Source organism: Helianthus annuus, chromosome 17 (genome assembly GCF_002127325.2).
Source record: "Helianthus annuus cultivar XRQ/B chromosome 17, HanXRQr2.0-SUNRISE, whole genome shotgun sequence".
Classification (NCBI taxonomy): Eukaryota; Viridiplantae; Streptophyta; class Magnoliopsida; order Asterales; family Asteraceae; genus Helianthus; species Helianthus annuus.
The window spans coordinates 114,814,820-114,829,057 of record NC_035449.2 but is presented as its reverse complement, the minus strand read 5'-3'; the positions used below and the strand labels follow the sequence as shown (position 1 = coordinate 114,829,057).

The window sequence follows — 14,238 nt, the reverse complement described above, 5'->3', positions numbered from 1 at the left end:
TATAAAACCAGTACCCTTTTCTGTAACAAAGCAACATTGTGTTAGTAGTTTTACATCATTATAACATGGATATGAACAAATTTGGTATTACCAGGGTGTCGTCTGGAAGCCCTTTGTATCTATCATCAAACACTTGTTCAACTGCTGAGTTATCAATTAATTCAACTTGGCCGGTTTTCATGTGGAAGCACATGCAATAGAAATGGTCACCTTGAAGTACTGGAATAAACAAAAGGTTAACTAATCCAAGTTTTTATACCTCATATTTCTGTAAGATGTCTTCAAGATTTGAGGTAAATACGTTTAGCCGTTGGTTGTCGGTGTAGTTATCCTCGTACATGATATATGGCTGTATTTTAAGTAAATACATGTAAGGTCAATTAATGTATTACCATGTGAGTATACATGCGAAATTATTACATGCGGAATGTATTGAACATGCAAAAATGTTTACATGCGAAAACGGTGAACATGCACTACAAAAAAACTGTCATTTAGTGACACACAAAAAGTGCAACAAAAATCCATAAAAATGCCATGAAAGACCCCTTAAGGAATGAGTGGCACACAAAAAAAATGTCACTAGAAGCAGTGCCACTAAAAGGCTTTAGTGGCACTTTTTAGCGTGCCTCTATATTTTTTTATTTATTAGTGGCACTTTTCTTTTAGCCACAATATAAAAAAACAAACTTTTTGTGGCACAGTTTTTATGCCAGTAAAAAGTTTTTATGCCAGTAAAAACTATTCCTAGTAATGTATATATACTACTTTTAGTGACACATAATTTTTGCCACAAAATAAAATGCCACTACAAACATTTATCCTATTAATATTGTAGGATCGTTTTTACGACCAAAACGAGTCGTTCAGAAGAGTTCTAATCAATACGAGAGGCAGAAACAAATGTATCGACTTTGAATTAGCTTGATATACACTTTAATTGTCTTGTTTATTGATATAACAACGTTTTACAGCTTGGAGACACTTCAGCAGCACCTCGGCACCGGAATCAGATCCTTCCAAACGAAATGACCTAGACACGTATTTATAGGCATACTATTTCGTACGAGATGGTTCATGCGAAATGGCCATCTCCATTTCGTACGAAATGGACTTTCCATTTCGTGCGAAATGGTCTTTTCCATTTCGTGCGAAATGGTTACATTCACATATTTCTCGTATTTTGTGCCATGATCTATCTAATCAAATACAAGACTCAGTACAAGACAAAGTTGACAGTCATATGCACCAACAAACTCCCCCTTGGATGTTGACGAAAGGGTCGAGTCTTCAAAGTCTTCAGTCTTTATCAGTCTTCTCGCTCTCTCCAAAGTATTCTCCATTGTAAGCATCCTCAATCTCTATCTCTTCTCTCTCTCTCTTCCAGAATCCCAATCTGTCTCTATCTTCTCTTGATCAGATCTCTTGATTCCTTAAGTTCTTCAGTTATCAGCAGCTTGCGTGAACAGCAGGATTCAAATCTGACTCTCTATCATTTAAACTTCCCCTTGAATGTTGATCCAGAATTAGAGACTGGCTCTTGCATCTTCAGACTCCCCCTTTCGACAAACTGGGATCGCAGTCTGGAATAACTCTTGTTCTAGGATCATGATCTGGCTTAAATTCTGCTCAGGCTTAAAGCAAAAAAAAACCACAGGAATCGGAACCTGGCTTTAACCTGCACAAACTCTACCTCACAATAAATCTCACAAATTTAAAATTTGACAAATTTATATACCACATGCAGATATTATTCAAAATGATTTAACATATAAAATTTCTGATAACCACTTGTAAAAATAACATTCAGATTTGACATTTTCATTACGAAATCTTTTCTCATTTCAAATAAACTCCCCCTCACCTGTTATTCATCATGTATAGCACTCGGAATTTTGAAAATCAGCTTTTCAACATCAGTTGTCGAAAATAAGATGAAATAAAATCTTTTTGAATTTTTGGTTTTAATAAAATGTAGTTAAAGAAATATTTACAGACACTATTTTTGTGAGTTTTTGTGAAAGAGGATCATATCAGTTTTTAAGACAAATCACTAACACCGTTAAGCTTTAAACATTTTAAGTTCTAAACAATTCACTTAGATTGTCAGTATATTGATCCACTTAAATTTTCATACAAAGTTCAACTGTTTCGAGATAGGAATTTAGTGTTTTAAGCACTTAAACTTATTCGCGTGTACCACCTCAGAATATACTCCCGTATCCAGACTTCTATATTCAGTCTTACAGGTGAATGTACACTAATGATATCTGTAAACAGGTAAATGCGAGACCATGAGAGCTCAGGTTAGAACTTCCGTTCAGACAAAGAGATGATGGCTCGACTTTAGGTGTGTCCCGTTTGGGGATCTTTTCTTCAACAACACATGATTAGCATTTTCAATGTTTCATCATTTTTTATGCTGAGGGTTGGCTTTAAGATTAAAGCAGTGCAAAGTATTATACGAGGACTAGGCTATTGCTTCCGCAAAATCAGAAGTCCTGGTATAATACCCCAGATATCATCACGCACAAAGACCTAGTATGACTGAAATAGAAAGCCCTTCAAACAAGATTTCGGGGGTTACCCATATATCCGAGAGATGTTCCCCACGAGATAAGTAAGTTATGATATTTAGGTTTATATCTCGAAAACAATCTACTGAATGTATAAAAACCTATTGGCATATCTCAGTGATATTGTTTATCACATTTGACTTACCAATTCTTTAGCGTGCTGTGATAGTCCACTGATGTACTATCATTTCCTCTTTTTCACAATGAAACTCTTTTTGAATTTTTTAAATGTTTTTGGCCTTTTAGATTTTATCATGTTTTTGGATTTTTCAAATTTTCGAAATTTCTAAAATTTTTACTCCTCCTAAAATCAAAAATATGTTTCAATTTTTGATTTTCAAGGAAAATTTGAAAACAAGCTATATAAATAAACTGACAAACTGATTTTCAAGCATCAATTCTCCATCCGCTTGGCATAAACAATCAGAACTCCCCCTGACAACAAACTATTTACCCATTATGATTTTAAAACACTTAAGTTTGTTTTAATCAAAGTGGTTTTTCCGGAAAATACTTTTTGTTGAAATTTACCACTTGTAGGATAGGGGATACATTCATCACATTGTTTCTCCAACCATTTGTATGAAAGTTAAATCAAGTTCAACTTAATGACCTTGATTAACCACTTGTAGGATCAAACACCTGTTTGTTCACTTGAACAATACTACTTATAAGATGAAATATGACAATTTTAAGTTTTACCACATATAGGCTTTTCAAACAAACATTTTCAGGAAAGATGCCGATTCCTGCTCAACGATTACCAACTTGGGAGCTCCGGCAAGTGAGGATTTTATGTAAAGAATACAGACACCCAAGCCTGACCAGCTTTGGATCTGACCTTCTCAGTTTCACTCGGGGTATGAACATTCCTTTATTCTTCATAAAAATCTTTCACCCTTTGGCCTTACCCTCGACCATTTTCTCAAAAATATTTTTCACTTTTCCATTAAAAGCTTTTTCGACATCAAATTCTTTCTTTTCAGAATAGAATTGATTCGAAATTTCCACTATACCAACTTTTGATTTTAAATTTTCAGCCCGCAATGGTGAAAAATTGACATCATCCATTGGCGGTACTGGATTTTCTCTTTTTACCTCAACTTGTGGCTCCTCTGACTTTGACGAGTCAGATTCATCGCCAGATTTCACATCTGATTTCTTAACAACCCACGTTTGGTTGTTAAGATTCACTCTTCTTTTGTAAAATCTTTTCGAACATTCACCAACTTCATATGTTGAATTTTTAAACACTTTGAATTTTTCAATTGGTGGTTCGGTTTTATCAACAATTTTTTCTTTGAGTTTAGAAACAACTTCCTGTTTTGTGTTGGTAGCCATTGGACAGTTCCAGGCGATGTGACCAACTTCTTGACATCGGTAACAGGTTCTTGTTTCCCTTTGTAACCAGCTCCATTCCTTTCAAACTTTTGTTTTTCTACAAGAAATGCTTTGTTCGATTGCTTCCAGAATGAGCTTTTCTTCTCTTCTTCAGAACTTAACCCTGAAACAAGTACTGTTTTTGTTTTAGAAATTTTCCCAATCCTTTCTTTTTGAAATTACTGTTATGGTTTGGTTTCTTTTGAAAACCAGAACCAGAACTGTAACCCTTTTTCTTGTTTAATCTTTGTTGAACTCTTGAGGTGTAAGGTTTAGGCTTTTCAGCAAGATTTACATCTTTTATTTTAGAAATAATTTGATTTCTGTTAACTTGAAAACCTTGTTAATCATTTCGGATTTAACACCTCTTATTGGAAATTCATCATCAGAAAATAATTTGTCTGAATCATTCAAACTGTATGCCACTTTGATTGGTTCGTCATTCAAATTAGATTTTGATAACAGAAATTCTTTATTGTAAACCCTTTTAACCGATGATTTTGGACTATCAACTGATGATCTCGAAGTCTCAGATTCGGATTTTGATTCTGACTCCTCATCTTTATCCAACACCTGATCGACCACTTTCTTTATTAACTCAGACTCATGATCAGTGTCAGACGATGTGAACGTGACGTCAATGTTTTCTGGTAACTCATCAGTTGTTTCAGACTTTAGTTTTATACTGATAGCCTTTTTGACTTGCTCCTCATTTGGTTTTCTGGGAGAATAACCTTCCCAGATCGGAGGCGGACACTTGTTATAACTGACACTTTGTTTCTTACCAGTATCCTTCTCTTTTGGCTTCTCATCTTGAAATGCTTCAAAACCTGCAAAAGTTGGATAAATTCTATCAATCAAATAATAAGAACTTGAATAACTTTGCAGCAATCGTCTGATTCTTTCATTTTCTATCTTTTCCGTCTCCAACTCCTGCTTCAACTTTGCACATTCTTCAATATAGTGATTGATAGCCTTTTGTTTAGACATCATCACTGCATTCATCATGGTTAATGCATCTTCTCTTTCGGAATTTGTCTTTTGCAAACTATTCACCGTTCTGTTCAACACATCATATGATTCTTTCACGTAATTAACATCGAACAATAATTTTTCTTTCATCTTGTCAAGCTCACTATACTTCTTGTCTTTCTCTTTACAATGTTTGCAAGGTTCCAAACATTTTAAACAAGGTTTCGTGATCTCAACAATTTTTTCAACTTCGACTATCTTCTCAACATCAACCACCTTCTCAGCAACTTTAACTTCTTCACTCTGTTCATGCTTCTCTTCCTGAGCAACATTCTCGCATTTTACTTTTTTCTGATTTTTTGCTGCTTGTTTCTCCTTTAGCTTCTCCAATCTATCTGCAAAATAAAATTTAAAACTTTCAGGAGATAATTGAGTTTTTCCAATGTTTATATGCATTTCTTCTTCATCATCACTGCTATCAGTTGATGATTGATCAAAGACTGTTGTCTTTTCTGAGCTTTCTTCTGAAGAGACAGACTCTTCATCTTGACTTTTCTCGTCTTTAGCAAACATATCCATCCACTCTTTCATCAAATCTGGTTCTTGAACTCTTTCTGCAATGAAAGCTCCAAGCTTGGAATCAGCCGGAATATATTTGTCCCAGCTAAAACCTTCAGCCATTTTTTCATCATCTTGATTAACCAGATAAGCTTTCTTCTTTCCATCTTCAATAGCATTGGATGATGATGGTTGTTGAGAAACTTGTTGATATATAGTTTTCTGATAATAATCATTATTCCCGAACGGATTCTGAGCTCCACTTGCTTCTCGATTGGTACATTCCCTCTTGAAATGTCCTTTTTCCCTGCATCGAAAACAAGTAACTTTAGATTTATCAAAACCTAAAGTAGAAACATTAGCATCACGGAAGTCAGCTCTTCCTTTAATCAGCTTAAATTTCTCAGCTCTCCTCAAAACACTCGCTAAACACCACTTAGTATCCATATGTTCCATTTCCTCTGCATCGATCTGATCGTAATCCTCTTTTGTCAACATAGGATTTCCGATCCTTCCTTCAACCAAACCCTCATATGATTCTAACACTGTAGCTAATAATGCCATATGACCTTTAGCAACTTCTTCAGAGAAATTTTGACCGTTCTGAAGATGCAACGCGATGTTGCAATGTAACACATGATCATTACTGTTGTTTGAACTTTGGAACTGATGACTTGAGATTGAAACATTCGGACTAACACTCGAGTATGAAGAAAATCCACTGTTGCTGATTGGACTTTGATTGACTGATCCGGATGAGTTTTCTGCACTGAAAGCAGTTTGGACCTTCGGACTTGCTTCAACATTCTGAACACTCGCTTTCTAATACATCTTGATGTCTTGTTGACCACTTGGATTGTTCATTCTAGCAATCTTTTGTTGTTCAAGATCTTGTCCTTCAAGTTTTTCAATGAACTGAGAAATTGTCAATTTATCATATTCTCCAGTGTTCTTTAAGATCATCAGATATGTACCCCATTCTTTCTGAGGTAAAGCATCAGCTAGTTTGTCAACCCATTCTTCTCGATCTTTGTTTACATTGAGCGCACTAAATGGCAATATCTCTCAATCAGTTTCTTTGTAGTTTCACCCGGCAAGCTAGTAAACAAATCAAATTCTTTCTTTAATAATGATTTCTTACTCCTGATCATCTCTGTACTTCCCTCAAACTTAATTCGAAGTGCTTCCCAAATCGATCGTGAAGTACCAACATGTTGAAGTAATATAAAAATGTCTTCCTTCACAGCTTGCTGAAATAGACTAATCATCATTTTTCAGCTTTATACATATCTCTCTCTTTATCCGACAATTCAGAAATAGTTTTGTTAACTCCCACATCTGTACGAGGTTTAACATACTTCTTTTCAATACATTCCCAATACCTCAAATGATTAGCTTGAAACCAATTTTCGAATCGGTCTTTCCAACCATAATATTCTTCAATGCCCATCAATTTTGGAGGTTTCTGTAACGTTCCTGTTTCATTTCCCATGTTTACACTCTGAGCAATGGTAACAGGAGTACTCGGGGCAGTAGCAAATGCGTTGTAAAATTCTTCTTCCATATTTCGGTAAAATTTCTCAAATTCAGACACTTTCAAGCGAAATGGTCAAATTCAAACGAACTGGATCTGAAACTAAATGCCACTTTCAAACGAAATGGGATCACTTGGTGCGAAATGGATGATTTCGTACGAAATGCACAACTTTCAAACGAAATGGACTCTTATACTCACTTCGTGCGAAATGAACTTACTTTCAAGTGAAATGAATTATTTCGTACGAAATGACAATCTTTGAAGCGAAATGGACCATAAACTTCAATTCGTGCGAAATGGAAGGTTCAATCCGTGCGAAATGATGCTGATGTCATCCAATCGGCCATGTTTTTGTCAAACTGATCAGGTTTTAAGTTGATTTTAGGGCTAATTCTTTCAAGGATTCGTTAAAACACTGTTTTGCACGTTATATGTGAAAATTAGCCCGTTTTAACCGTAAAATCTTGCTTAATTTTGAAAAAGAAGGTGTAGAAGTCAGAATTTAGATGAAATCAAGCTGAATTCGGTAAGAACTCTTCCTCCTGAGCTCTGATATCACTTGTAGGATCGTTTTTACGACCAAAACGAGTCGTTCAGAAGAGTTCTAATCAATACGAGAGGCGAAAACAAACGTATTGACTTTGAATTAGCTTGATATACACTTTAAGTGTCTTGTTTATTGATATAACAACGTTTTACAGCCTGGAGACACTTCGGCAGCACCTCGGCACCGGAATCAGATCCTTCCAAACGAAATGACCTAGACACGTATTTATAGGCATACTATTTCGTACGAGATGGTTCATGCGAAATGGCCATCTCCATTTCGTGCGAAATGGTTACATTCACATATTTCTCGTATTTCGTGCCCTAATCTATCTAATCAAATACAAGACTCGATACAAGACGAAGTCGACAGACATATGCACCAACACATATCATTAATTTAGCTGTTATTTATTTACGGTATAATATAGAAATAAAAATGAAAACATGTAGCAAAATAATAATGTCATAACTTCAACTAAAAGTTCAAACAAAACATACTATAAGTGTTAGAAAACAAATGAATGTCTACAAAAGAAGTCAAAACGTTCTTTCGATACGAATCATACTCTAAAAAACTTAGTGCCAAGCAATCCATTAATCTTGTTATCTCTATTCCTCCAAGGCTTCACATGTTTTCAGCTCTATCATCAATGTCGTCACTTCTTGAAGATGATAATTCGTTACTAGGTAAAGAGTTGCTAGGAGCCGAAGAATCGATGCGAGGGACCTAAAAATTTTTAATGGGAATAAATGCTAATACAAAGATATATTTGTGTAAAAGACAACATAGTAGTACATGTATGTAAGTACCTGTATGTTCATATTGCTAAGAACTGTAGGCAAGTTTGCATCGGGGATACGTTCTTGGATAATGTTCATCATAACGTTCACAACACTTTGAAGCTGATGAAGAGTATGTGAATTAGTCGAAGAATCACCTTTACTTTTTGTGGCTGGCATTCTTCCAACTAATCGAACATACCCTTTTTTCTCTGGGCCTTTAACTTTTGAGTATTCATCATTTGTAAAATCATGCGAATCTATGGGTTTGCTTGCAGAGTCACTTGCAATAGCTTTTAGTGAAGCCTAAATACATAATAATATAGGTAAGCTTATAAAAAGTGAACACGCACATGATATGTAAAAATATTTTAATGCATAAAAATACATTACCACAACGTTAGCTACTTTATCATCAACAAAACTTCCATCTTTACGAGTGTGAGTTGTTATATACATTTCTCCTCGGGTCGGGTATACACCATCATTCTTCGTTGCCTATAATTTATGCTTAATGATTAGCAAAAGAAATGAAAAACTAAATTTTACAATAATATGTCAAAATAACTAGAATAATACCACTTCATGAGCAAGTCTAGCAAACGACTTTGTCCCGGTTACATGAGGCTCCTTCATCTTTGAGCGGCTCAATCATTTTGCAGCGCATGTAGTCTATAGTAAATGGTAATTTAACACATGATAGGATTTCTTTCATCTAGTTTCAAAATTATATATATATTGCATAAGATATCAAATTTACATATCATTGTTACTTGAAATTTCGGAGTGAGCCATCGAGTAACAAGTTCTTTAAATTGAGTTGGATTCACTCTATCGTCATTATTAGTTTGTTGCGTCACAATTTCGTCAATAGTAAGGCTTGGATCATATCCACATGACTTTAATAAACCTTTCCACGTTCTCCATTTCCCCCCATGTTTTGGAGTATCTATTCTTTAATCTGATTTGTTTCGTCTGGATGAATAGCAAAATTGGACTACAAAAAGTTACAATATATTAGCGTATACCTCTTACCTTAATGAATGGATGCATATCATGTTTGATAAAAGACATACCTTAACAAGCGAATGCATATCCTCTTTATTTTTCATAGGAACTTTTCTCCGGTCAGAATACTCAATTGATACATGATCAGCCATCCTCACAAGTGTCCCAAGATACTGAACAAGTTCTTTGCCTTCTTCCCCACTGGTCGTCCATAGTCATTAAATGTGACATCTATTCTTTCGGTAGTGTTCAGTTTCCATATTTCGGCCTTTTGGGTATGACCTCTAACCTTTTTGGGAGCACCTAAACAAGTTTGATAAAATAAGACATATAAAAAACATAGTCTATGTGTATTATCATCTTCACGAAGTCACAATAATAATGGTAATTTAGTTATATATAGATAACGAGTTGCTGAAGTAAAAGGTCAATATTTTTGAAAACTGCAAGCTATTGTTGGTGTAGGCAACATAGTGAGCTTTTGTACTAACAATTGGACACCATGTTGTCGAACTATCTAAAGCAAGTGAAAATAAACAAGTGAAGATGAGTTTGGGGATGATGTGTGGAAGTGGGAGAATAATTTTGCTTTATGTTTTTAGTAGGACGATCGGTGGGATGCATGTAACATTAGACTTTCGAAAAAACTTATATATACTATTGAAAGAGAACATAAATTTGTTAGTAAGTTTAATCAGAACCTGTTGCTTTATCTTTTTCAGGGCCATGCAATTATTCTTGATCACTGTTTTCATCTACAGAATAGTTGTGATCTACCATGTCTCCATGCTCATCATCTTCATCAACACCATCTACTTCCATATCCACTTTATTACCTTCTTAAAGCATAGAAGAGTACATCAATATAAAAGGTACTTTTAATTGAATAAACTTTAAGATTAACAAAATAATACCTTGAAATATTTCCTCGTCCTCGTCATCATCCTCATCAACAAGAATCATCCTTCTCTTTGCTCCTTCTTTATTCGGTTTTGTTGCATTTGAAGTAGATGGAACCTTTTGGGAGACATTTGGAGCAAGCACCCAATGTAGTTTCATTAGATTAGCAGCTCTACTCATGGACATTGGTGGAATATATTGTGAATGGTGGCGCTAAAACAGATTTATTTTCATTAGATCACATTTCTACATAAAATAAAATAAACAAAGTTTGAATAATCATATTACCTTTTTGGGTACTACAATACTTCTACCAACTTGTTGGTTATCTAGAATATAATCTACATCCCCCGCACGAGTGTTCTGTTTCACTGTTTTTTTCTTCATTTTGTTACCGTCTACCAAACTTGTCATAGAGTCCACAACGTTTTTAACTCCTAATTCTCGTAGTCTTTTTTGGTTCTCCTGAATCCTCGCTAGTCTAGCTTCCATGTACACATTACCTAGTCAAAGTCAAAAACTAACCAATGAGAAGAAGAAAAAAAAATACATCAAAGAATTCGGAGAATTTGCATTAGGACCTCGTGCATCATGAGAATTTGAGGGATAATCTTGCATTTTACTGATGTCGGTAGAAGTGGTATGTAGTTGTTTGCACTTACCTGTCTATTAAAAAACATACAATACAATAACAATATTTACTATATAATATTATAATAACATGCAAGAAACAAAGTGGGTTCGAAGAAGAAACGAGGGTTGCGCATATCGGTTATCAACATCAAGGAACTGAATATGGGTCTGATCTCCAATTGGTGGTGGCGTATCAAGGCCTTAGGCTCCCAACTTTGGGCCCTAGTAGTTAAGGCAACGGTAACATTGGCAGTACTATTGTGATTCCGAGTAGGGGTGCAAACGAGCCGAGCTACTCGAGCTCGACTTAAAAAAAGCTCGAACGAGCCGAGCTTAAACGAGTTCGTGCCCGGGCCTAAAAAGAAGCTCGTTTAGTAAACGAGCCCGAGCCCGAGCTTTGCTTATCGAGCTCGAGCTGGCTCGCGAGCCTAAACGAGCTTTCTGTTTATATATTATATAAAACATATATTTATATAATAATAATTACCATTTATATAAATAGAAAAAAATAACTAAATTATATGTACAATAATAATTATATTTAATGTAAATTAATTAATAAATACTAAACGAGTCTAGCACGAGCCGAGTTCAAGCTTGAAAAATTATCTTCGAGTCGAGCTCGAGTTTAATTAGAAATAAAGCTCGAATCAAGCCGAGCTCGAGCTTGAGCTTTCATATGTTAAACGAGCTCGAGCTCGAGCCTGGTTGAGCTCGGGTTCGGCTCGACTCGTTTGCACCTCTAATTCCAAGCAACAATGACGGGGTTTAGACTATACCACAACAGTTAACAAGGAGTTTTGGAAAGTTAATTTGGATCTCAATAAATACATCAAGTGTGATTGGAAAGGGCGATACAACCTTGTTTTGGCATGAAATTGGACCTAGGGAGATGCGCTAAAGGTCCGGTTCTTATGCCTATTTCAACCGGTCAAAGACAAAGCAGCTTACGTTTCTCATTACTCTAAGGAGATGGGATGCGGGTAGTATAATATTAATGTACTGGTGAGTCAAGGGTGGTTTTATGGGTCATGCTGGGTGTTGGTGCCTTGTTAGCATCTTGCTAATGGGTACTGTTGTAATTCTTTTGATGTGGTGTGGAATAAAACTTGTGTTTGGCAGTTAAAAATAAGAAATACAAAAATCCTAAATATAATACATATACATGTATAGTAAGTTTGTAAGGATCTAAGTTTGATATGATTGTGTTTGTTTAACTAAAATGAAGATGAAGCAGAAATAATTGCAGCGGAAATAGGTGAATAAACTTTCAACACAATCAAAGAGAGAACAATTTTAAGCAAACATGTTTAACATAGAATTGAATGATTGTATTTGATTACAATAAAAAAAACTATTGCATGCATGCACAAAGTCTCCCCCTCAGCTTGAGCTCACATGTTCGTATAGAATGACTTGGTGATCAAGAGAGCTAATAGAACAGTATAGAGTACTGTTCTATTTATAGTACAGAACAAACCACTGAAGCATCTTTGCTGACGTCACCATGAAAGTGACATCTAACCTCCTAACAACCTATAACCACTGATCTATACAAGCACTGATCTAAACTACTGATTTACATAATACAAATAGAAAACATAACTAAACCACTGATTCTCCATTCCACTGTTGTATCTTCAGTAGTGCTTTAAGTCTTCAGCAGTACTTGAGTTGCATCAGTAGATTGGGCATCAGTGCTTTGTCTTAAACAGTCTTTGGTGATCAGCAGTTGTTGTAGATCATCAGTTGTTGTAAAAGGGAAGTAGTTAGAGGATATCAGATGTTAGACCACATTCATGGGGAAAGACTGATGCAAACAATTGCTTATTGTGAATCCACTAATCTGATCCAGCTTTGGCTTTAATCAACTGTTCCTTTAGTAGGGTTCAATCCCAACAATCTCCCCTTGGAACAGATGATGCCAAAACTCTTCATTATTTTGGATTTTCATTGTCTCATCAAGAGTTCCCTAACTTGACCTTTGAATTGTAATTCAAAGTTCATAGAGTCCTCATCATCCGCATCCCTGCATAGTGAAAGCTCAAGGAGATCTTGTAAATCATCAACACCCAAGCCAATTGCTTCTTCCCTTTATATTTGCTTCACCTCACCATTGGATTTGAGCAGAGTCAATACGTGGGTCTTTTGATCAGACTTCCACTTTAGTATCTCTGAATCCAATGGGTTTCTTGGGAAAGTTTTTATTGCTGATGAATTTGGAGATTGAGGCCTGGTGATGACAACTTTGGGAGGGTCTTGAGATTGTGCTGAGTCTTGTTTCTCTGCCATAAGTGTTTGAAGAACCATCTTCATGATATACTCTTCTTGAGCCTTTTCTTCTTTTGTCATTATATCCATCTACTTTTGTTTCCTTCTTTGATAAAGGATGGTAGCAGGTGGAACAGTGGGTCTCCTGATTGGTAACTTTTGTTGTTTGACTGGAACCACTGCTTCTAGATAATCAGGCTTTTGAGGAGCAGTGGGATCTCTCTTCCTCAACTCTTCCAACCTTTTGTAGGTAGCTAACTGTGACACCTGTGTCACTTCAGCCATCAAACAAATACCAAACCAATGAAATATTGTATTTCATACTTGGGATTTGTATAAACATATGTATCATTTGCACATATCAACTCTTGTTCGATTTCAGGCTTTAGATCGCTTTCTAGAGGGTTATACGCGCACTGATGCGTAAATATAACCAGTTTAATGCAACAAACACTCCGGAATAGTGACATAGGCTTAACATACCTTAAATAACCTTTACATAACTTAGAAATAAGTTTTGGAAGGTTTGGTGTGCCGAAATCAAGTTTATTCGGTTACAGGGACTAAAATCGACAAACTGCGAAAGTATGCCGATTCGTATTGTAACGAACATTCTGGAACTTTACCATAAGTTAAACATACCCTAAATATCCTTGATATAGCTTAGAAATAGGCTTTGAGGTGTTCGGTGTGCTAAAATAAACTTTTGGGTCATTCAGGGACTAAAAGCGTAAAAAAGTGCATAAGTTTGCATTTTCGCGCATAACTTACGTTCTGAATACATCCGGACATCCAAAAATTTATGTAATCGTTAAAATATTATGTTTTAGTGATTGGCTTGTCAAAAATCCATTCGTCGCGCAATTTGGATCGTTTTTGCGTCCGTTACGACTTCCGTCGTAATTAACCGAACAACGCAACCGTACGGCCAAACGAACCGACATCCGACATATTTTTGAGCATGTTTCAAGTTCCCTATACTTGAAATTCATTTTAGATCCTTAAAATTGGGTTAACAGGGCTTAAACGTGCCAAAACGCATCAAAAACCAAGTTCGGTGTCACAGGGGCCTGT

At 35.7% G+C, this 14,238-nt stretch overlaps 1 protein-coding gene across 1 annotated transcript; it reads right to left on the bottom strand.

Annotated features, from left to right (window-relative positions):
- Positions 1-8,197: 8,197 nt before the first annotated feature.
- Positions 8,198-8,783, bottom strand: LOC110925621. The gene is made up of 3 exons (XM_035986298.1): positions 8,778-8,783; positions 8,383-8,658; positions 8,198-8,299 (listed from the first exon to the last, which is right to left on the bottom strand). The coding sequence occupies exons 1-3, from the start codon at positions 8,781-8,783 to the stop codon at positions 8,198-8,200; spliced, it is 384 nt and encodes a 127-aa protein (XP_035842191.1).
- Between the last annotated feature and the right edge of the window lie 5,455 nt (positions 8,784-14,238).

Coding starts and splice junctions, on each gene's coding strand:
- LOC110925621 (XM_035986298.1), bottom strand. Junction 8,300..8,382: donor TTAGCAATATGAACATACAG/GTACTTACATAC, acceptor AAAAATTTTTAG/GTCCCTCGCATCGATTCTTC.